This window comes from Lynx canadensis, chromosome B4, assembly GCF_007474595.2.
Source record: "Lynx canadensis isolate LIC74 chromosome B4, mLynCan4.pri.v2, whole genome shotgun sequence".
Taxonomy (NCBI): domain Eukaryota; kingdom Metazoa; phylum Chordata; class Mammalia; order Carnivora; family Felidae; genus Lynx; species Lynx canadensis.
In genome coordinates this window covers 71,574,088-71,598,911 of record NC_044309.1, presented here as the reverse complement: position 1 = coordinate 71,598,911, position 24,824 = coordinate 71,574,088, and the positions used below count along the sequence as shown (strand labels likewise).

Genomic DNA, 24,824 nt, shown 5'->3' with positions numbered 1-24,824 from the left:
TGCCCCTCCAACTCTCTCTCTCAAAGTAAATAAATAAACATTTGTTTAAAAAAAACTTTTGGTTTTGATTAAAAGTACAGTTTCTATCTCAGTAGTTTAGATTCTCTAAAGATTATATATAGTTTTGTAGATTGGTGTAGCCTAAATTAATCTGAAGATCAAGAAAAACGTATTTATCTTCAGAATATATTTTTATAAAAGTTAACTTAATATGATAGTTTATTTACTCTCCAGAGTGTGCATCACCATCATGTTAGTAGGACACTATCGTGTAATAATAAGAAGCGTGTTGGCTTGGGTTGAGATCCCAGCTCTGCCACTTGAATTTGGTGGGTTTGTTCATTTATCCTATCCTAATTGCTTTTGATAGTTCTGTTAGAGGAGGTGAGGAGAGGAGGTGACCTCCAATTGACCCTTGAGCTGGCCCTGGGCAATTGGAGGCTCCTTACCTCATCCCCTTCCTTGAAATGTACCCTCTGCCCTCCGCCCTCCATTCCCACAGTGGCAGTCATTTTCAGGGATGCGGCCATGAGAGAGCAGTGTGTTGTTGAGACCATCTGGATTGGTATAAACTGAGTGAATCCAGTTAAGGCTTCTATATAAATTTATGATTTTTGCAGGCAGATGTAGAGATCTGTGCGTCTTGCGGCTGCCCAGGGCAAGCCTCTAAGTTCCCTTGCTTTATTAAAACTGCCCCCTCCCAATCTGGAATGGCCTGCCTCTTTGTTCTGTCTCTCCTTGCCCTTTATGTTCAGAGCTTGCTTCAGATATCACTGGGGAAGCGCCTGAGGTTCGAACCAACAAGTTTCTAATGTAGTAAATTCACAGAAAATGAGCTCCGATTTTGAGCCATGTATGGTGATGATGGCGAGTTTCTTGGCTTTTCTGTGCCTCCCTTTCCTCATCTGTAATTTCTATTACTTTGGAGCAATAATCCCATTTATTCAATGTTGCTCTGAGGCTTACATGAGATTATTCATGTTTTTTTTTTTTAATTTTTTTTTTCAACGTTTATTTATTTTTGGGACAGAGAGAGACAGAGCATGACCGGGGGAGGGGCAGAGAGAGAGGGAGACACAGAATCGGAAACAGGCTCCAGGCTCTGAGCCATCAGCCCAGAGCCCGACGCGGGGCTCGAACTCACGGACCGTGAGATCGTGACCTGGCTGAAGTCGGACGCTTAACCGACTGCGCCACCCAGGCGCCCCGAGATTATTCATGTTTAAGGACTTTGCAAACTGCATATATAGTGTTAATCAAATATTAATGGCTTTTAAAGTTGTAACCATTACTTTGCCTTGCAAGTTTGCAGTATAAAAGCATGAATATATTGAAGGGAGAGTAAGAGCGATGGATAGGAACTATACTAATAGTTCTGACTTCGTATATTTCTAACCTGAATTCAGAAGATAACAGCCTTTCATAGTCAGAGACTGAAAAAAAAAGTAATTTGGTGAGTTTTGGCACATTCTAAGTCAACCATCTTATGCTGGAGATTATACTGTTTTTATAATTGAATTTGTACTTGGTATTTGTATTAGTCTGGTTATGTGGGGGAAAATCAATTTAGGTTCTATACACTGCAGATGGGATAGAGACCTGTCAGTGGCAGAGACTCGTGCGATTCATGATGGCAATTGTAGTAATGCAGTTTAAGTGCAAAAGAAGAAAATAATTCTTGCCGGTTTGTTATTGGTAGATGGACAAATCCCTTCTCTTTACTTTTGCTAACACACTAAAAATACTGAAAGAAGCTCCAGTCTGACTCTCTTTTTCAGGAAATACCCATGTTTGCCATCACATACATTGTTCCATTAATCTACAGTCTGTTTTTTTAAAATGTTTATTTATTTCTTTTGAGAGAGAGAGAGAGCAGGGGAGGGGCAGAGAGAGAAAGAGAGAAAATCTTCAGCAGGTTCCACGCTCAGCATGGAGCCTGACTTGGGGCTCCATGTTATGACCCTATGATCATGACCTGAGCTGAAATCAAGAGTTGGACTCTCAAACTGCTGAGCCACCCAGGTGCGCCTACAGTCTTATTTTTGAAATAAACCAGTTTCTCTCTCTCTCCTGTATCCCCCTAACTGTGATGTATATGGGGAATCCATAGCACATGGTGGAAATCCCTAGAAATGGTTACTACATCCACACAGGAATGCATCACTCCATTCTGGTAGTCCCATGACAAAAAAAATGAATATTTTGATGTAATTGCTTCAGAACTACTTCATTACTTATTAATAACTGCTTTAAAATGCTATGAATTGTTTCTTATAGTGGGATTTTTTGGGCTCTGTACACAATAAAAATGGAAAACATTGAAACAGAGTTTTGTTTTAAACCCAAGCAGTTCTCCAATTAAAAAGATTTACTCTAGCATGGGTGTGTTGATAAGTTTTTCTGTGGGGCTTTGTAGTAGTGTTTAAAGGCCACTTTTATCAGCCTGTTTTTTGTTTTTGTTTTTGTTTTTTTTTTCCTGAAGAGGCAATTCAAATGATCTCTGTCAGCCCTTCATTGAAAAGAAATTCAATTTACATTGAGTTTTGTTCGTAAATGAATGATCACTCATTGTTTTGTAGAAATAGAGAGTGGTAGGCAGGATTTTATCTTAAGAATAATTTGATTGCCAAAAACATTTATACCAATTTCGAAATGTGGAAACTGATCATTTATGGCAGAGTTGGGGATGCTTAGAATGAAAGTAAGCTCAGAAATCACCACAAAGGTATCACGGCTGTTGGTAGTTTGGGCTGATTCCACAGTCTCACTGCTTGGGAGAGTAATAATGATAAGTATCATAATCCTAATGGCCAACACATGGTGTTTACTACATGCCAGGCATAGCTAATAATCTGCATAGCTGGCATTGAAACCTTATTCTTCTGGGCTCCAAGTTCATTCTGATAGCCACCACACTTCATTTTTCTATGTTTGGTTCCTTAGCAGGAGGCCTTGTTGAGAAATTGCTTCACGCATACCTATATTGAATTACTAATTCTAAAATTAACTCTTACATGATGGTTTCTTTGACTTGATTTTCCGGTGAAGACTCGAACTGGGTCTCTACTAATAACTGTGGGAACTCAGAAGTCTCTCTGAACATTGTATAATCCTTAGATGAAAATGGAAGGTAGGAATGTTAATTTTACAAATTGAGAAACAGAAATGCAAATGAGGAATGTGACCTTTCTTAAAATCACTACTAAGCTAGTCACTTAAAGAACTAAAAATGTTATCTTATATCATTACTTTTTTTCTGGATTATTTTCTATGTTGGTGCTCTCTTATTTGCATTTATATTTGTGAGTGGCAGTTAAGCATGGATAAAGGATGCCATGTTCAGGAGGCAGTATGATTTAGTGGAAAGAACACTGGACCAGAAATTGTCATCCCCATAATGCCTCTGGCATTATCACCTCTGTGGGTGAATCACAGGATTGTTCCTTGGCTTGTTTTACTCATTGAAAAAGGACGTAGTAATGGTTGTTCCTGTCTAGTTTCCAGAGCTTTGTGAGAACAAAATGGAATATGGGTTCAAAGGGTAAAATATATCATTATACATTTTTGAAGGATAAATGTTGTATAGTAGCAGCTGTGCAACATTATATATGTGTATGCAACAGATTTAGTTTTTTAAAATTTTTATTCTGAGAGAGTGACTGAGGGAGGGGCAGAGAGAGAGAGACAGAGAGACAGAATCCCAAACAGACTGTGCCATCAACACAGAGCTGGATGAGGGGCTCATAAACAATGAGATCACGAATCCTAAATCAAGAGTAAGATGCTTAACCTACTGAGCTACTCAGGCACCCCCAGATTTAGTTTTTCTGTGTTCCATCCTTCATACCCTCATTCTTGTGTTTCCTATGATTTACTCAGGCACACCTATTATTTTAGATACTATATTCTGATGACTTCTAAATCTATATTGCCAACCTTGACCTCTCTCATGAGATCAAGTTCTATAGTGCCCACCTCCTATTGGACACTTCGACATATGTGTCCCAACCATTTCTAAAAGTGAAATCCCATCATTCTGCTACTGCATTTCCTTTCATCTAGTCTCTCAAGCTAGAAACTTTAGATTCAATTAACTTCAGTTTTCTCTCTTTCTTTTGCCTTTTGCATGTGTTTTATCACTGACCCAGTTCTTCTGTTTTCTAAAACTCTCTTGAATTCTTCCTCTTCTATTTATTCTGATGCTTTTCAGAGAGTTCAGACTCCCATCAAGTCCTTCCTGGACTCAAGCATGATGAATATATGAAAACATGTTCTTAAGGGCAACAATAGATTTAAATAATATTAGGATGAGGTCACGGTTGATGAGAGATGGTGTTCTGTCAACAGCTAAAAATTATGATGCAATCATGATTTAATTTTTTTTTTCAACGTTTTATTTATTTTTGGGACAGAGAGAGACAGAGCATGAACGGGGGAGGGGCAGAGAGAGAGGGAGACACAGAATCGGAAACAGGCTCCAGGCTCTGAGCCATCAGCCCAGAGCCTGACGCGGGGCTCGAACTCACGGACCGCGAGATTGTGACCTGGCTGAAGTCGGACGCTTAACCGACTGCACCACCCAGGCGCCCCAATGCAATCATGATTTATATACTTCCTTTAAGTTCTCTCTGTCACAATCCAGAAACTTAAAAATATTCACCTGTGTCTTGGGCCCCTGGGTTGGTGTTGCCAGGTCAGTAGACCATCCTGAGGCCATAGTAAGGTCAGGTTCTCTCCCTCCCACTGCCTTCCATATTGCCCCTCTGCATAACACGGGTGGGAATTTCATGCAAGCCCATTTTAAAATCTCTCTGTAATGAACTGGGTTAATCTAGATGGAAGAAAAAACAAAACCCAATATTATTTCTCCTGTCACTATAGCATGAGCTGAATGGAGCTTCTGCTGGCCATGTTTGTGCTGGAGGGGCCCTCCTTCCAGTAAGTCATTCTGCCCTCACAGAGGGAGCAAGATGGAAGATAATGAACTGGGAAGAGAAGTTGCACAGGATGGTTTGGTTTGGGAAAGGAAGTGTAGGGATGTCAATATGTGATGTTTAAAATATGTGAAATCTAACAAAAAAGTCAATGATCATCTGAGTTGTGAGAGTTTCTTAGGAGTTCTCCCTGCGTTCAATTTTTTTCTTTCTTCAAATAACTTTCTATGTGGCCACCAGAGAAAAATTTCCAAAGTATAGATTGATCAATTAAAAAAAATGTTTCTTTCATCTATAGATTCCTTCACCATGTTTTCAACCATGGTGTCTTACATTTTTATTAATGATACTCAAATGTAATCCATTCTTTTAGATCCTTCTATTCCTCTTAAGGTCAATCTTTACATATCATTTCATCTGAAAACAAAATAAAGAAAACTCTCACAAATAAGACAGTCTGTCAACTCTCCCCACAAATCTGACTCCAAAAGCAGTAGAGGATAATATAGAGATTAGTGAAGGTTTTCTATGCATACCAAATGACAAAACTTCCTAAAAACCCTCATTAAGAATCTCTTTTTTAAAAGTTTCACCTTGTAAGGCAGCTGTGGTGCATTTCTAAATTCTTTTCTCTTACTGGATGAGCTCAAGCTCTCCATACCACATCTTTGGATCTCTCTCTCTCTGGGTTTCATCTTCCTTTCTGTATTCAGTGTAGTCCTTTCTCTGCTTCTCTCATTTGCATCCCCATCTATCATCCTACTAGGCAAGACAAAGGGTGCTGCTGAAGCTCTACCTGGTTGAAAGAGGGGGAAGCATAATAAATATTTATAATTTGATTTTAATTTGCTTTTATCTATCAAATTAAGATGAAGTGATGAAGTTTGGGAATGATTTACTTGTGACTAGAGTGGATAAAAAGTTAACACTAGATGAATTATTCTCATGGAATTTCATTTTGTATGCCTCCTTGAGGAAATGGAAAGTTTTGGAGCTAGGAGGAATTGTATGGAATCCCCTCCACAGCCAATCTTATCCCTGATTGAGCTTGAGGGGAAACTATTATGTTGACCATGGCAGAAATTGCCGATTATTGTTCTACTTTTGAATTATGAATATTCAATGGGACTGAGGAAGTTTCTTTTTTGAAGCAAGAAATTTATTTTTCCTAAAACTTTGAGCAAAATCCCTTTTACACCTTCCTGCTGGTTCCCAAGCTCTTCCTATGACTGGAATGCTTTTCTTTCTCTTTTCTACCTGGTGATCTCCAGATCAAGTGTCGTCTGTTTTATGAGATTTTTCCCTCCGCATGATGTTGGCTACTTTTACATCTGTGATCCATCCACACTTGGTACCTACCTGTATGACAGCATTTCTTTCATTGTACTGGGATTATTTGTCTCGTCCACTACTTTGTGGGTATCTTGAGGGCTTCTCCATGTCTGTCCATTCCCAGTGATGGGCACAGATCATGTGGGTACATTTTTATTCCATAAATTTGTGGGGCTAGGAAGGTATGGAATTTAGATTAATCCTATAAACTCTTTCACTGAAGTTGTGGTTCTCAACAAGATTTCTGCTACACTGCTGCTGAGGAAATGCTTGGAAATCTGTGGGAAAACTTTGGGTTGTCACAGTGATTGGGGGTTGGGTGCCATTGGCATTCACTGGGCCAGAACCAGGGGTGTTAAATATTCTGCAAAGCATGGGACAGTTTTGCACAAGGATGGGTTTTTCTTTCTAAATGCCAGTAGTTTTTCCATTGAGATCTACTTGCTTAGTAGTTACCTAGACTACCTACTCTAAAGTAAGTAAGTCTAGTTACTTAGTCTACCTAGTCTAAAGCATAGAAACAAGGAGGATGATTTGAGAACAACATAAACTGTATTTCTGGCTCCCATCAACCCTTTGCACACACTATGAATAGGAGAACCTTATGCTCAGTTAGCAGATGGCTTGAATAATGGTTTTTTCCTACCCACTAAATCCATTTCTATCTGTATTGCCCCCATAGCCTCTGGGTCCCACTCCCTGGGTCTTGGAGTGCAGGACTAAACCAGGTAGAAGTGTAGGGTAAAAGTTTCTGCTCTCTCACGCATACTTTCCTTGGCTAGGCTTTCTCTAAGTCTGGAGAAGAGGACATTGGAATTAAGTTCTATGTATTTCTTTCAACAGCATGGTAAGACAATTTGATCTTAATGTTTCATCCATTGCGCAGAAGGCTGAGAGTGACTAATTTCAATGATCTTTTAAAAAATCTATTTATAGCACGCCTTCTGGCTAAGGATATCAATGTGGAAGGTGGCACATAGATTTAAATCCAGTTTTCTGTCATGAGGCGTCAGAAAAGCTAAATGGCTCTAACATGGTCTTTTAGGTTCTAGTCTATGAAGTACATCTTTTTGCTCACTGTTGACACTGATGTGGCTGTGGTATCCAGAATATAGGGTATGTGTAAGGAGAAAACTTGGGAGTACACTTCTTCAAGCAGGATCCTTTGATTCTTTGCCCCAGAGGTGACATTTTTGAAAAAGAATTCCTGAGGGGCTCCTGGGTGGCTCAGTCGGTTAAGCGTCCGACTTCGGCTCAGGTCACGATCTCACGGTCCGTGAATTCGAGCCCCGCGTTGGGCTCTGGGCTGATGGCTCAGAGCCTGGAGCCTGCTTCCGATTCTGTGTCTCCCTCTCTCTCTGCCCCTCCCCCGTTCATGCTCTGTCTCTCTCTGTCTCAAAAATAAATTAAAAAAAAAGTTTAAAAAAAAAATTAAAAAAAAAAAAAGAAAAAAGAAAAAGAATTCCTGAAACACGAGTCCAGTAATTGGTTTACTGTCCTGTGTTATATGTAGCAAAAAGTTTTTTTAAAAAATATTTATTTATTTATTTAGACAGAGATAGAGAGTGAGTTGGGGAGGGACAGAGAAAGAGGGAGACAGAGAATCCCAAGCAGGCTCTGCGCTGTCAGCATAGAGCCTCAGGGCTTGAACTCATGAGCCATGGGATCGTGACATGAGCTAAAACCAAGAGTAGGGTGCTTAACCGACTGAGCCACCCAGGTGTCCCTGTAGCAAAAAATCTTGTTGAAGGAGTCTGAAACTTGGTATTTATCAGTTATTACTTGATAATGTTTTTTGAAAGATGTTTCAGGGAAAGGATACTTTATTAAACCAAATTCTAATCTATTTAATGTATGTTTCTTTTTTTAGATACTCCCAGAAGTATAAAAGCATCCACTGCTACAGCTGAACAGTTTTTTCAGAAGCTGAGAAATAAACATGAATTTACTGTTTTAGTGACTCTGAAACAGACCCACTTGAATTCTGGAGTTATTCTCTCCATTCACCACTTGGATCACAGGTGAGTGTGGCTGCTGGGTTTTTTATGTTTTCGTTATATATGGTTAAATGAACAGATTCAAAAGAAGTAAACAAAATCAAGATATCCAATATACAAGATTGGAATAAAACAGCTAGAATAATTTTGCTACATTATGCAAAATCACAAACACAAGTAATTGAAATCAGCCTAGATGCAAAAGAAGCTAGCTGGTGCTTTTGATGTTGCTAAAAGCACACAGAAATCACTGTTCCTGAGACACACTTATTAATGACTAAATTCCTCATGAGATATCTTCCTCAATGTTAAGGGTGAACATACTTCTTTGTAATTTGTGAATAGTTAGCCACAAAAATACTATATTTAGTTTCTTTAGGAAGTTGCCTGGGTTTGAGTTTAATAAGTCATAATTTTCATCACTGACAGGTAACTTCTTTCTTGATGTGTCTCTTAGACTGCAGCAGTCACAGCTGTATTCTTGCATGTGTTTTGAATCAAAATTCTGTCTAGTATCTCCCAGTCTCTCACATGTGTGGAAGCATGATTAGGGGAGAGCTGGTGGGAGTAATGGGGAGGAGGGGGTGGGAGGAAGGAGAAACTCATTCATGACGCTTGGCATATATATAGATTGTTACTGAATAACACCAAACAGCTCTAAATGATCCCTTGAGTGAAAGAATTACCACAGTTCTGACAATGCAAGTTCCTTTGTGTTCCCATTTTGAATACTTACTCCATGACTTACTACCTATGGACCTTGAGCAAGTCACACGGCCTTTCTGTGCTACAATTTCCTCACCTGTGAAATGGGGAGAGTAATAGTACCTATTTCATGGGTGGTTGTGAAGATTAATAAGTGTTTGAAATATATACATGGTTTTTATGATCTTGTTAAGGTGTGGGGAGAAACCTCTTTTCTTGGTTTCTCTTACCAGGGATGAGGTAGCCTGGGACTTTGAAAATCTTTATGAAATACTAAAGGGCAAACAGAAGCATATATACGTGGTGAACAAGATACAGCAAGTTGACATAGAGAGCAAGGTTCCTGATCACACTCTACCTGCATTATTCTCAAGGCATCAAGGCCCCGCATTATTCCATCTATAGTCCGAGAGGGTTGGCATAACCCCCTACTTGGGTTTCTTTCCTCCCAGGTCCTGGCCTGTGTTTGACAGGAGGATGCCATGATAACATTTATCTGGTAATTGGCTTAGGATCTTCAAGGCACAGCAAGAAAGGGACAGGTCCCATTTCCAAGGGTTCACTAGGGCTTTTCCCGTTGGTCTGTTTCTGGTCCCAGGGACAGGACTGATCTTCAAGTGATTGATATCAGACCTCCTTGCTTACATTACAGTACTGTGACTTTGCCCATCTCACTTGGGCTTTAGGCAACATGATTCACATAAAATAAAGGAATGTTGTTCCTTTACAGAGCAGCTTGTTTTATTGCTGATGACTTCTGCTTGCTAAAAGAAACTTCCCCTGTGTTTTGGGCACTAGATTTTTCTGCCCTGTAACTCCCCCCCCACCCCATTAGTAGAGACATGGAACTCGTCCAGCCTTCTTCCAGATGGCGTATCCTTACATCCATGATGGTCACTGCAGCCTCCCATCTTACCCTTCTTGTCTCAGGGCTAACCAGCGCTGGGTACTCCATCTGCTCCTCTTTAGACTTAATTGACAGCAATTCTTGAGGTCTACTGCCCTCATCTATATGCATCCCAGATGGGCAATGTTTTTGTTGGTCCCTGGAGTTGAATATAATGAATAACTCTACAAACGTTTGACCAGCACAGACTTCTTGTAATCTGTATACTTTCAATCTCATACTTACTAAGATAGTATGGGAAAAAAAAATTTTTTAGCATCTTAAACAATAAGTATATGGACCACCGAAATACCCGACCATCATCAGGAAGATTCTTGGTGAAGGACCTGAGGAAGGATAACTTGCCATCAGGCAAATTTTTTTTTTCTTACTTTTCCTGTGAAGTAGATTTGCGAAAACATGTAGGAATTTTTATTGAGTTATTTCAATGAAAGATAATATTTGTTTTTTTTAATTAATATGGCAATATATTTTCATTGTAGAAAATTTGAAAAGCAGACAATTGTAAAGAAATAGAAAAACTCATACAAATCATTTTACCAAAAGGAGACCAATGTTTAAAATTTGCCATATTTTAACCCAGTTCTTTTGTCTGTGCATGTAGATATGCCATATTTTATTTGATCTGCCCCTCACTTTGGATATTTAACTCATTTCCTTTTTTAACTTTAATAATAACACCATGATGAACATATTTATACATAAATTTTTGTGCTCAGCTCTTGTGCTTTCCAGTTATACTTGTTGAATTTAGTATTAATTCTGTAATTCCTTGTTTTACTTACTCATTCTTTCTTCATATCATCTACAAATTTGAGATATGGTGTATCAAATATATTTGAGATATTGTGTATCTTTCTAGGATATAAAAGATCATTTAGGTTTGCAAGGCTCTTTTTATTTGTTTAGTAAACCAGCAGTTATTAAAGTCTTACGTGTGCCAGGCGCTGTGAATTAGCTCGTTTTATCATCAGGACTGGGCAGTGGTTAAGTGTGCGGGTCTAGAGATGGACTCCGTGAATTCCAGGCATAGCAATACCACTTATTGGCCTTGTGACCTTGTGGAAAATACTTAACTCTTCTGTACCTCAGGTTCTTCATCTGTAAATCCATATAAAGTGCTTGAGAACACCAGAGAAAAAAATTCCACAAAGTGCCATAATCATACAAAGTCACTATTCTCATTCATATTTTACAGTTAAGAAAAACAAAGCCAGGGGCGCCTGGGTGGCTCAGTGGGTTAAGCGTCCAGCTTGGTTTCGGCTCAGGTCCTGATCCCACGGTTCCTGGGACAGAGCCCCGTGATGGGCTGTGCACTGGCAGCGTGGAGCCTGCTTCGGATTCTCTCTCTTCTCCTCTCTTTGCCCCTTCCCTACTCGTGCCCACACATGGGATTTCTGTCTCTCAAAGTAAATAAAATTAACTTTTGTTGGAAAAAAAAAGGGGGGGGAAACAAACCCAGAGAGCTTACGTTGTTGAAGATTCCCAAGAGTAAGTGAGGGTAGGGTTCAAACTCAGGTAATCTGATTCCAGAGCCAGCCGGCTTAACCTCAGTGCCCTGCCAGCCCTCAGGGTCTAGTGTTAGACTTCCTTCTCTTCTGCCCATTCCCCTCTCCCCCCCTCCCATAGCACCACTTAGCTAGTTAGTGACAGAATCAGGACCCAAATCCACTTACTCTGATTCTTGAATGTGGTGTTTTCACCAGTATACTGTGATATCTCCTAACCTTTTAGCACCCTGACAGATCTTGTGTTATGGTGTGTGTTTTGTTTTTTTTCTGTGGTGTTGCTGAAGTTCTTTCTTTCCTTAGTCTTAATCTGACTCCTATTTTTAGTTTCATTGTATCATGAACACTTACGTATTTATTCTTTGATTTGCTTCACAAAAAAATTAGCGTGGTTTATAGGGCTATCTACAGGACAACAAATAAGAATACAATGGAATATGAAAATCAGGGCAAAGGAAAAATAGAAACCCAGTTGGATGATTAAGATAATGCAATTGTTCTTAGTTCTGAGACCAGAGACGTATTTCTCCTATGCCCTTTTATGCAAGATGTAATGAGTGTCTTTAGAGAAATGAATCCAGAGGGCTTCATATCAGCTGGTGGCATCGTGCTATAAAGCACTGAGGGAAAAGCAAAGCTACAGAGATGCCAGGAACTTGCATCAATGTGTGGAGGTGTTTGAAACAGTACTGTACCCTCAGAGGCCCTTGGTAGTATGCACGAAAGTTCTGTACAGCCAAATTTTCCTGCTCAAAATTCCAATAGTGCCTCTGACGTGAAACTCTAATAAAAGGCCATGTCCTTAAGGCAATATTCCATATAAATTGCTTTTCTCATGAGAATAATACTGAATTCAAGTTAGACTTCTCTCAGAAATACTTGAATTGTAGCTATTCTTTGTTGACACTTCAGTGAGAATTAAGTGTTGAGCAGCAATAGCAATTAAGTTGGAGGAAAGACTGACATTTTATGTAAAAACCGAGGAGCCTGACAAGGACACACCTGAATGGAAGATGCCCGTTTCCTCCTGAAGTAGGCAGTTCTCAAGAGCAGGGCCAAGCTTTTCCTCAGGAAGTAGTGTGGGTTCTATGCTCACATATTGATGAATGGATCCTATTGAAGGTGGAAATTTTAATTATGCTACAAATTTTAAATATTATGATAGTTATAGTAAATTTTACAAATTAAGAAAATTACAAAGAAGGAAGTCAAAATCACCTGTAACTTTACCACCTGGGGATAGTTTCTACTAATATTTTCAGTTATAAATGTCTACTTAAGGGTAGAGATATAATATTTCAAAAACTGATTCATACTGTACATGTTTTACAAGTTACTTTTCAAAATTTAGCAAAATATCTTGACAATTTTCCCATGTCAACAAATATTCACTTGTAGTCTATTTTTTAGTGTCCAAGGATTATTCCATCATTGGATACAAATTAAAATAGAGATAATCAAATTCTTACATATGCGGGGCGCCTGGGTGGCTCAGTCGGTTAAGCGTCCGACTTCAGCTCAGGTCACGATCTCACGGTCCGTGAGTTCGAGCCCCGCGTTGGGCTCTGGGCTGATGGCCCAGAGCCTGGAGCCTGCTTCCGATTCTGTGTCTCCCTCTCTCTCTGCCCCTCCCCCATTCATGCTCTGTCTCTCTCTGTCTCAAAAATAAATAAACGTTAAAAAAAAATTAAAAAAAAAATTCTTACATATGCCATGAAAAAATCCACTTAGAAGAACTAGTTTGCAAAATATGTGTCTGGATAAAGTGAATGAACTTTTGTGCTCCACTGGTTGGTTAGCTATAAACCAGATCAATGTTGAAAAATGCCTGTCACAGTGAATAGTTGATCCTTTCACTGGCAGTGATTAGGAGCAGGTCCCGCTCTCCATAAGGTTCTTCCTAGTTCATGGAAGAGCTCTTCTGCACCCTGAGGGAAGCTAACTCCCTAGATGCATTTGGGGTTGGTCGGGGGAGGTCACGGTGCTTCATCTAAGCATATGTTCTTGCCTGCCAGATGGAAAGCTCAAGAGCAAGAACTTGAGTTATTTCTCGGAATTAGGCTTTGTGAGTTAGCCCACTGGAGGGTGCCTACTACAGACCAGTTACTAAATAAACATTAATATTACTGTCAGCGATGATGTGAAACGACTTCTTCTTCCCTTATGTTAGTCCCTGACTCCAATCTTATCGCTGTTTGGGCTGATCGAAGTGAGAACCTGGCTACCTGCCGTACAGCCTGCTCTGATGCCAAATTAAGTAGGAAGAAGTCCCTAAGAAATAGAAACTGTGGGAACGGCAGCTCCGGCACTGGTTGAGATGAAGGAAAGTGGAGTGTCAATGCCGAGCGCGGTGACCAGTCTGCTTGTCACCTGTATGTCACCCCCTTCCTTTCCCTCTTCTTGTCCAAATCCTCCTCACACTTCAGAACTCTGCTCTCATCCCCATAAAGCTTTTACTGACCTTTCCAGTTTACATTAATTCCGTCCTGCATTTGCCTCCAATGCAATTTTTAAATTTGTGCCACTCTTTTTTGGGCTTATATCGTTATGTGTTTCATATATATGCATATGTATTAATTGCATATCAGAGGTTAAAAATGTCATTTGCTGCCTTTGATCACAATTGTAAGAAATGTTTAGTGAGGATTTTTTAATTTAAGTTGTAATTGTTTTTTTGAATTGGTAATATATCTCCTGGTTTAAAATTTAAAAGGCACAGCAGGGTATAGAGAAGAAAAAGTCTACCTCTGTCCCTATCTCCAGACACCAACTTTCTACCCCTGGGGGCAACTGCTATTATAATTAAAGACATTTTGAAAATAAGGAAGATGTAAAAAAGAAAATTCAGCTTAGCCAATCAGTGTTGTGCTGGAGTGGGTTCAGACTGGCTTACAGGAGTTGAAGATTTGTGAGCGAGCAGACATTAATTACTGTGAAGCTGGAAGGAGGCCACAATGTGAGTGTTTATGGCGTGGAAATCAGCAAATGCTACAAAGCAAGGCTTTCTTCCTTTGAATGTATTTTTCTAGGTAAATATTAGTGTTTTCAACAAGTCTTAACTTTTTTCAGATTTCTCTTCTATCTTTCTTATACGAGTGGATAAATGAACCAATATGTTAGAATTATTTCTTTAGAGAACAGAAAGCCAATTGTTAAACATTTACAAGGACCACTACTTTATAGTCCTGACACCTAGAGATAACCACCCTGACACTTTGGGATGCAGCTCTCTGATCCTCTGCCCAGGTGTACTTGTGTGCTTGTATAAAATTATGCGTAGTTTATAACAGTTCCTAATTAGGTCTTTCTATCTTTCTTTCTTTCTTTCTGTGCTGTTAAAGGATTGTGCATTATACTTGTAAACCCCATTTGATGTACCATGCTGTCACTGAGTTACATGCTAAATAAATATTTGATGGATGAGGACATGAGTGAAAGATCAAGAGAAAGATCATCAGGAGTGCAGCAGGAATCATCAATAACATCACAGAGTTTTAATCAGTCTAGGGCAAAGGATCTGGGGAATGTTGAAATTGCTATATTGATGCAGGGTGCCTAAAGTATTCTGAAATGTCATTAGCTCTAGTGTGAGAATTTCACTAACTGGCAGTCACTGCCTCAAAACAGCTATAAGTCAAGTTCTTGGAGAATAGCGACACCTGTAATGAGCTATACAGAAACATCTCAGCCACTGCGTTAAGGCTGGAAACCTAATCACACAACTTTGTTAGTTTGGACATCTGAGACTAATAGACATACTCTGGATTCTGAGGAATCTGAAGTGAGCAAACAGAAAGACAGAAGTAGGAAAGACAGACATCACAACATCTTAGAACTGGGAGAGGGCTTAAGTCAAACCTTGGTACTGAAACACAGCTTCAAACAGAGTGACATAATTAGGAAACTGTGGGGAACCTCAATGGCAGTGTCCTGGTGTTCTGTGAGTAAAGTCTTGGCCTCCTGAGATTTCAATGGGGTTTCAAATAGTGTTTTTCAAGCAGGGGCTAATATTAAAAATTAGGCCGCAAACTTTTTGTGAGCGCAGTGTGAAAAGCTGGTAGGCTCTTCAGCCATTTCTGGGTATATTTAGTGAATATCAGCATTACCTAAAAACAACAGACAATGATGTATGACACTTAATGTCTGAAAGAATTAAGACATTCAGGCAGATCAAAGAATTCTCTCATCATTATGGTTTTCTGGCTATTGCATTTTCAAAGGAAAAAAAAAATAAAGAATAGAGAAATAATTCCAAGATAACTAATTCACTTAGCTGCTTATGCAGGAGATTTAGAAGAGAGATATGAAAACAGTAAAGGCTCATTGAAAAGCAAAGTGAATTTAAAAGTTAAAATAAATGAGAAAATTTCCCCAAGTTGTGAAAGGACTCTCTTCTTTTCTTCCATGTTTTACAAAGCTGTAGTTTCTTCAGGATAAATAAAATTATTTTGTTATTCCTTGGTATAGATTAGGTACACTCGTCTACATTATGTTCTGTAATTTATAATACTTCTTTATTTAAGATAGTCTTGGGCTTTAGATATATAAATTAGGCTTTTATAACATTGGGTCGTTATTAGGAATTTTCTTCATATCCAAACAGTATTTGTGCTTCTAACTGTGAATGCTTTGCAAATAGCATACATAGGAAGAATTTGTGGCAATAGCTTTGCAAATAAATACAAAACTGTCTTGTAGTTTTCATCATCTTCTATATTAATGAACTTGAGGTGAAATAAATGAGATTTTTTTTCTACTCTCTTAGTATTAATTATTATACATTCTGGATGAGTAAGAATGTATTTATGTATGAGGCTGATAAAATGTATCTTCATATTTGTGAGTGCTTGTCATGTATTAAGCCATTTCTCTTTCTTGACATTACTAAGTAAAAATTAAACTTGCTGGCAATATTTGCTTGGCTTAATGGTTCTGAACTAAAAGATGACTGTTTATCATGGATAAAATTAACAGACTGGCGTAACAGCTACTACACTCTACTTTTTCGTTGCACACTGCTTACTAAATATTGTTAAAGAGAACAGGTTTGTAAGTTAAAATTTCAAACCTCGAGTTCTTCATAATTAACAAAACAACTGTATATTTGATTATCTTAAAGTATATTTCTATATCATTATTTATCTCTAATAAAATTACACCTTTAATATGTATTTTAATACCCTCTTATTATTAGGAAAGTTACTGTGTATATTCGAATGTGGTTAAGCATGCGTATGTCATTACCAAGTAGGCATGGTGAGCTGCTCATCAAAGAAAGGGAATTAAAGTTAAGACAGCAAGCAAGGGGATTTCTTGTATTCTTGTATGTACCAAATTTGCACATAGGTGAAGTGATGGAAAGAAGTACACATTTTAATATACAGAGGTTATTTCCTGGAGCACAATCCTCCCTTTCATGCTGGAATAGTGGGGCCCCATTTTCCTTCCTGTTAGCATGCCAGTGTTTCTGCAGGGCTGAGGAGTGAATCAATCGGCTGTTGCTGCTGCTGCGGCCACCACCATGGACTAGCCAATCTCTATCCATTCCCATCACACATTTCAGGTACTTCTCTCCTTAGGCAGAGATGCAGAGGACCAGGGGTATTTGTAACCCTCCATCCTATTTGGCCTTGTCTGGTTATCAGACCCCAAATATCGTAGACCAATATAAGAAGACCCTTCTGCTTCATCCATCTCATAGCCTCTTTGCATCTACCCTTTAGTCCAGATGTTGGACTACCAGTGACTTGGCTGTTGTGTAGGCAAATGTTATTGAGGATCAAGCCTCCCATGTTTTAGGAAATTGACCTGGTGTTCCTGCTTGAATATTTGCACGCTTCCCATTTCTATGTTGCCATGTTATTTCTTTTTCTGTGGTAGTAAAGGTTAATTGTTCATTAGAAATAATTGGCCCATGTAGCTACTAATGATCAGTTAGCTACTTTTTTTTTTTAGTTTTTTTTTCTGACATTAAAAAAATACTTCTAATGATTAAAAGATTTTTCTAACTATTATTTCCTCACTCAGGAATGGACAGTGAAAATTATTTTAGTTCCTTTTTTTCTTTAATCAACACTTGCATCTTCATTATTTCCCTTCATGTTATTTTTGAAGATATTGACATGTCAAGATGTTAGGGCATAGTAACTTTTCCTGATTGCCTTTAAGTCAGGTAGGCTTCTTTTATTAAAGTAAGTTTTTCATGGTTTCATTTTCATATAAGGCTTGAACACATCTAAAATTTATTTTAGTGTAAGCAAAAAATGAAGCTCTAAACATTTAAAAAGATTTTTTTAACGTTTATTTTTTTTGAGAGAGAGAGAGAGTACGAGAGACAGAGCACTAGTGGGGGAGGGGCAGAGAGAGGGAGACACAGAATTGGAAGCAAGCTTCAGCCTCTGAGCTATCAGCACAGAGCCTGACTCAGGGCTCAAACTCGTGAATGGCAAGATCATGACCTGAGCTGAAGTCGGACACTTATCCAACTAAGCCACCCAGGCATCCCTCTAAACGTTTTTTTATACAGATAACTAATCATTCCAACATCATTTGACATTTTTCCCTCTCTTCATTTGTGACTCTTTATCATAAATGCAATCTCATATTTATATTTAATATCATTTCTAGGTTCTCTCCTCTGTTTCATTAGTCTGTGTGCTATTTTTCTACCAGTTATCCACTCACATAAATCACTTTTTGGTTTAACTAAGCTCCATGTAATAAAGATATTAACTCCATATCACCAGTGTTTTTCATTTGCATTGAAGTCTTAATGGCGATTTTGATGTACTAAATTTTCTTAACTGATACATAGTCAAACCAATAATTTCTATCTCTAAAGGGTGGGATTATGTTAATGAAATAGTGAAGAAAGAATATGTTATTTTCTCTTCCCAGGAAGAAAAGAGAAAGCCAATTCGAAAATTCAAGAAAAAGAAGAAAATTTCAGCTAACTGATGTTAGCTGTGGGCTTGCCTTATAACCTTTATTATGTTGAGATATCTTCCTTCTATGCAAGATTTATTGAGTTTTTATCATGAATAGATATAGAATTTTGTCAAATGCTTTTTCTTTTTCTATTGAGATTATCCTGTGGCTTTTTACATTCTATTAATGTGATGTATCACATTGATTGATTTGCATATGTTGCATCCCACAAATAAATCCCACTGTATTGTGGTGTATGATCCTTTTAATGTGCTGCTAAATTGGTTTGCTGAGAGTCTTTGCATCTATATTCACCAGCGATATTAGCCTGTAGTTTCTCTTCTGGTAGTGTCCTTTTCTGATTTTGGTATCAGGATAATGCTAGCCTTGTAAAATGAGTTTGAGAGTGTACCCTCATCTTCGAATTTTTCGAACAGTTTGAGAAGAATTGGTATTCTTTTAAATATTTGGTAAAATTCACCAGTGAAGCTGTCTGGCCCTGGGTTTTTCTTCATTGAAAGATTTTTTATTATTAATTCAATTGTGTTACTAATAATTGGTCTATTCAGATTTTCTAGTTTTTCCTAATTCAGTCTTGGTAGGTTGTATGTTTCTAAGAATTTTTCCATTTCTTCTAGGTTCTCTAGTTCATTGATATATAGTTGTTCACAGTAGTTTTTTCTGATTCTTTGAATTTCTTTAGTGTCTGTTATAATGTCTTCATATATATATTCTCCATATATATACGTATATATATACATATATATATGGGTCCTTTCTGTTTTTTTCTTTGGTTAGTCTAACTAAAGGTTTTTTAAACATTTTGTTTATCTTTTCAAGGAACCAACTCTTAGTTTGGTTAATTTTCTCTATTGTTTCTCTGTTCTCTATTTTATTTATTTTTGATATTCTATTATTTTCTTCCTTCTTTTAACATGGGCTCAGTTCTTCTTTTTCAAGTTCCTTAAAGTATAGAGTTAGGTTGTTTTATTGGGGGTGCAGTTGGGGGGGTGATCTTTCTTGCTTCTTAATGTAAGCATTTACTGCTATGAACTTCCCTCTTAGAACTACTTTTGCTGCATCTCACAAGTTCTGGTATGTTGTGTTTTGTCTCAAAAAACTATTTTATTTTCCCATTAATTTATTCTTTATTGGTTGTTCAGAATAATGTTATTTAATTTCCATATGTTCATGAATTTTCCAGTTTTCCTCTTTTTATTGATTTCTAGTTTATGCCATTGTGTTCAGAGAAGATACCTGGGATGATTTCAATTTTCTTGAATTTGCTTAGACTGTTTCATGGCCTATCAAATGGTCTATCTTGGAAAATGTTTCGTGTGTTCTCTGAGAAGACTGTGTATTCTGCTATTGTTGGATAGAGTATTCTGTAATTGTTTAAATCCATTTGGTCTATAGTGTTCAAATCCACTGTTTCCTTGTTGATTCTCTGTCTGGATGATCTATCCATTGTTGAGAGTAGAGTATTAAAGTCCCTAACTATTCTATTACTGTTTATTTTTCCTTTTAGCTCTGTTAGTTTTTGTTGTAAATATATACGTGCTCCAATGTTGAATGCATAAATGTTTACAATTGTTACATCTTCTTGATGTATTAACACCTTTGTCATTATATAATGATCTTCTTGGTCTATTTTTACTTTTTTAGTTTAAAGTCAATTTTATCTGATATCAGTATAGCCACCCTTGATTTTGTTGGTCACTATTTGCTTGAAATGTCTTTTTCCATCTCTTCACTCTCAGTCTTTGTGTGTTTTTAAGGCTAAAGTCTTTTGTAGGCAGCATATTGTCAGATCTTGTTTTTTTTTTTTAATCCATCTAGCCATTTTACATCTTTTAATTGGTGAATTCACTTTGTGTTTAAAGTAATTTTTGATAGGTAAAGACTTACTATTACCATTTTGTTCATTGTTTTCTGGTTATTTTGTAGATTCATTGTTTCTTGTTTCTTATCCTCTGGTCTTTTTTTGTGTGTTTTGGTATCTTTTGGTATCAGAATGTTTTCACTTCTTTATTGTGTTCTTTTGTGTAATTACTACAGGGTTTTTCTTTGTTACCATGAGGCTGACATAAAATAAATTTATAATACCCTATTTTAAACTGACAACTTAACTTCAATAGAATTCATAAACTTTACACTCTTCCTCCTCCCTCTCATCTTTTAGATGGTTGCTGCTATGGTTTACATGTTTTTATATTGTATAACTAATAGCAGATTACTGCAGTTATGGTTATTTTTACTAGGTTCATTTTCTTATGCCTTAAAACTAAAGTTGTAAGTGAACTATACCATTAGTACTATACTGCAGAATCTATGACTATATATTTACCATTACTGGTGAGATTGGCACTACCTTTTTAATGTTTTTATGATGTTAATTCTTGTTCTCTTACTCTCACTTCTTACTTCTCCCCAGATATGGGTGGTTTTCAGCCATTATTACTTTAAAAATACTTTCTGGAGTCCCTGAGTAGCTCAGCCAGTTGAGCATCCGACTCTTTATTTCAGCTCAGATCATGATCCCAGGGTCATGGGATCAAGCCCCCCATTGGGCTTTCTCTTCTTTTGGAATTCCCATAATCTGCATATTGTTTCTTTTTTATTGTGTCCTATACTTTCCATAGGCTTCCTTTGTTTTATGTTTCACAACCTTAATAGAATACTCTAAATATTCTGTATAAAATTGAAAACAGCATATTCCATAGGCTTTCTTTATTCTTTTTCTCTTTCTTCCTTTGTTTCTTTCTTTGTTTCTTCCTTCCTTCCTTCCTTCCTTCCTTCCTTCCTTTTTTTTTTTCTTATACTGACTGGTTAATTTCCAGTGTCCTATCTTCCAGCTGATTCTTCTTTTGCATGATTGAGTCTGCTTTGAAACTCTTTATTGTATTCTTCAGTTCAGTTATTGTATTTTTAAACTCTAGTTGTTTTTTTCTTTTTTGATGGTTGATTTTTCCTTGTCAAACTTTTAGTTTGTTCATGCATTGTTTTTCTAACTTCTTTTAGTTATCTGTGTTTTCTTGTACTCCCTCAAATTCCTTAAAACAAGTATTCTGAATTCTTTGGCAGTTCATAGATCTCACTTTCTTCAGAGTCTGTTATTGGAACATCATTAGTTTCTTTTGGCAGTATATTTACCTGATTTTTTTGTGATGTTTGATTCCTTTGTTAGTATCTGTGCATATGAGTAATCAGGCCCCTCTTCCAGACTTCACAGGTTTGCTTTGACAGAGACAGTTCTTTACCAATCCACTCAGTTTTGGTTCCTGGATGTGTCTGCTGGTGATGTCTTTGGGTATGTGGGGTCTGCTATTACAGCCCATTTTGGGGCAGGGGAGCTGATAGAGTTCTAAGGATGGGATTGGGGATGAACCTCTGACTAGAGAACAGTCCGATAAGACTACTGGCTTTGTACCCTATCAAAGTGAGGCTGTAGAATGGGCTCTGGTTGCATGAATTCTCTGGTCAGGCTTTCTAGATGGTTGGGACTGGCTACTATATTCAGTTGTAGATGGGGCTATAAATTAGCTTCTCTACCCTGGCAGGGCAGCAGGGTGGGACCCAGGGTCTATATAGCTCATTGTTGGGGACCCAAATCAAACCGAAGTGTGCACTGAATTCCCTAGTAAAGTGAGGTCATCAGTTTTGCTCTGCAGATGCAGGAAGCCTTTGCTGTGCTCTTTCCCAGTACTTACTATACATGGGGCTATTGGATGGGCTGTGCAGTTTCTCATATATTCTGGTTAGGTTCCCTGGTTGGACAGGGTGAAAGCTTTACTCAGTGATGAGCAGGGCTATGAATTAGATTCCCTCACTGGGTCAGTGGAAGAAGCAACTCTTAAGCTGGTAAAGCTCTTTGTTATTTTAACTGAGGCTGATCTGCACTCCAAGTTCCTTGACTAAACAGTGGCACTGGCTTTGCTCTGTAAGCTTTTGTCTCTACCTGCCCTCCTCTCAGCTTGAGTGCTGCTGGGCTTCACAATTTCCAGGAGTTGTTGCCAAACTTTCTGGTCAGCTGGGGCTGACAGACTCCATAGCAGATGGGGCTGTGATTCAGCTTTTTTTTTGGGGGGGGGGGGTGGGTGGGAGGGGAAGGGTCCACTCCAAACTACTCTCAATTTCCCAAATAGGCTTTCTGGTTGGGAGGGTTTGGGAGCTATTCTCAGTCTTGGCTGTGAATTAATCCCCCTGCCTAAGCATAGCATGGGAATGCTTCCTGCTCCTGATAGCATTGCTTGCCTACCTCTCGGCTCAAGTGCCACTGGGCTCCACTGCTTCTAGGAGTTGTAGTCAGCCCTTCTGGTTAGATGGGTCTGGAAGATATTCTCCACAGTGAGAGTGGGGCTGTAATTCAGCTTCTTGCCTAGGGACGGGCAAACTGGACTCTATGGCTGGCAAAACTCCTTATTTGAGGACCTGAATCAGGGAGATCTGTACCCCACCTGGTTTCCTGGTCAGAATGAACCCTCAACTAGGTTTTGCAGATGAGCAAAGTTGTTGGTCAGGATTACTACTTGGGCACTGAAGATATGACTTCAGTCTGCTAAGACCTGTGTACAGGTTGCTTCAAGCCCCTGCCTCATCTCCATCAGAGTGAGAGTCCTGGTGGAGTCCCATAGATTCCCCTGTAATCTCCGTGATGTGAGATCAGGGTAGGGGTTCCCACAAAGTGATTTGAATTGTGGGAGGGTGCTGGTTTTACCCTGAATTCTCTTTTCCCATTGGAGAAACTGGAAGCTCATGGGAGACCTGCATGTTGCTGTGCTGGTCTGAGGGAGGAACTGTACAGTCAATGTGTACCTCCTTCTGTCACCCTTCTAATACAATCTGTCTTGGTCTCTGAGGTGTAGCCTCATCCTGTGTTCCAGGATTCTCTCAGTGGTGTCTTGTTCTTGAATAGCTGTTAGGGTTTTTTTTTGTTTTGTTTTTTTTTTTTGGTTTTGTTTTGTTTTGTTTTTATGAGGGTGAATGAAGTCAGGAACAACTTATGTAGCCGCTTTTGTCCAATGACTGCAGATTTATAGGACTTTTCTAACCGTTCAGGTTCTGTTCTCATTCAGAAGTTTTTGCTATGTTTAAAACTTTATTCTTTGATATAAACTTTAGAATTAATTTTGTAGGTTCTGTGAAAAAAAATCCCATTGGTATTTGTATTGAAATTATATCACATTTATAGGTTAATACACATTGAGTTAACATTTTTATTGTGGTTAGTTCTTTTACCCAGGGATATGGCTTACTTCTTCATTTTTTTCATATCTTCTTTTGTCTGTTTTATAATTATCTCCATAAAAGCCGTACTTATATTTTGATAGATTTATTCCTAGGAACCTTATAGGTTGTACTGCTAAGTCTGATGGGATTTTTATTTTACTATTATTTTTTTTAATTTTTAAAAGACTTCTAAATTACAGTATTACCAGGAAAATGGATTCTGTTTGTATCAAAAGTAACATCTTTCATAATATTTATATTTCTTTTTCTTTTGTCTCTGGGAAAGTTGGATTCTTGGAATATAAGTCAGAGTATAACAAGAAAATTTTCAAGGTGCCATCAAAGTTCATTTAATTCTCTTTTCTTAATCTGCCATACATTGATATGCAATGACATTTCAGTGATCTTTTCCAAGATGAATGTTGAGGGATTGTTGTAATGTATTTTAATTCTTTAGCATTGAAACTCTTCTCCTTTTTGTCTTCTGATGTCAGTGTAAAGCTTCCTAAATGCTCTTTAGGCCTTTGATCAATAACTTTGAATTATTTTACAAAGAGCTCACTTAAAAAACTATAATAATCCTTTTGCAGTTTATTATCAAGTGACAGGAAATAGAATTCAACTTACTTGTAACTTGCTTTGTTTGTCCTTTAGTGATGGTGAAGCATGTACCTTTTCAAAATGTCCATGCTAATTATTATTTTGATGTCCTCTTGACAGTGGAATTTATGTTATCTTTATTACTTAAGAAATCTTATTTTCCTTGCTGTTGTATACACTTGAATTCCATCGATCTTGGAGAGGACTCTATTTTTGTGGTCGAAACCATGTATTGATGTATTTCATAATAGCTGGATAAAAGTCATTCATATTTTGCCTTTTCTCTTCGGTGATTTTATCCACTGAGCATTTTGAAAAAGGACGATTGACATGCTGTCATCTTTCCTTTGTACTTTAACCTTTGGTTATTTAAAAACTCTAGGTATTATAAAAATTATGTTTGGTTATTATTGAAGATACTGAATGTGCCATCGACTACATGAATTACTGAATACATTAGCTTTAATTTTGCCAGTAAAAATGCCCTAAACAGCACCAAAAGGGAAGTACAATTTGTTTTTTGGGTGAACTACACAGAAAAAATTTACTTTGCAAACGACTTAAACTTTAGAAATATTGAGGGTTATATTTAAATACTTTCTGCTTATATGACATCTGGGAAATTGCTATCATTTCTAAAATGTACTGTTCTTTGAATATTAGTGGATTTGTAAATTTTTAATAT

General features: G+C 37.8%; 1 protein-coding gene across 1 annotated transcript in view; it reads left to right on the top strand.

Annotated features, from left to right (window-relative positions):
- Positions 1–24,824, top strand: part of NELL2 (neural EGFL like 2) — a 335,790-nt gene that overhangs the window by 43,449 nt on the left and 267,517 nt on the right. The window contains 1 exon segment of the mRNA XM_030322242.1: positions 8,137–8,287. Coding sequence (XP_030178102.1) covers positions 8,137–8,287 — 151 coding nt within the window.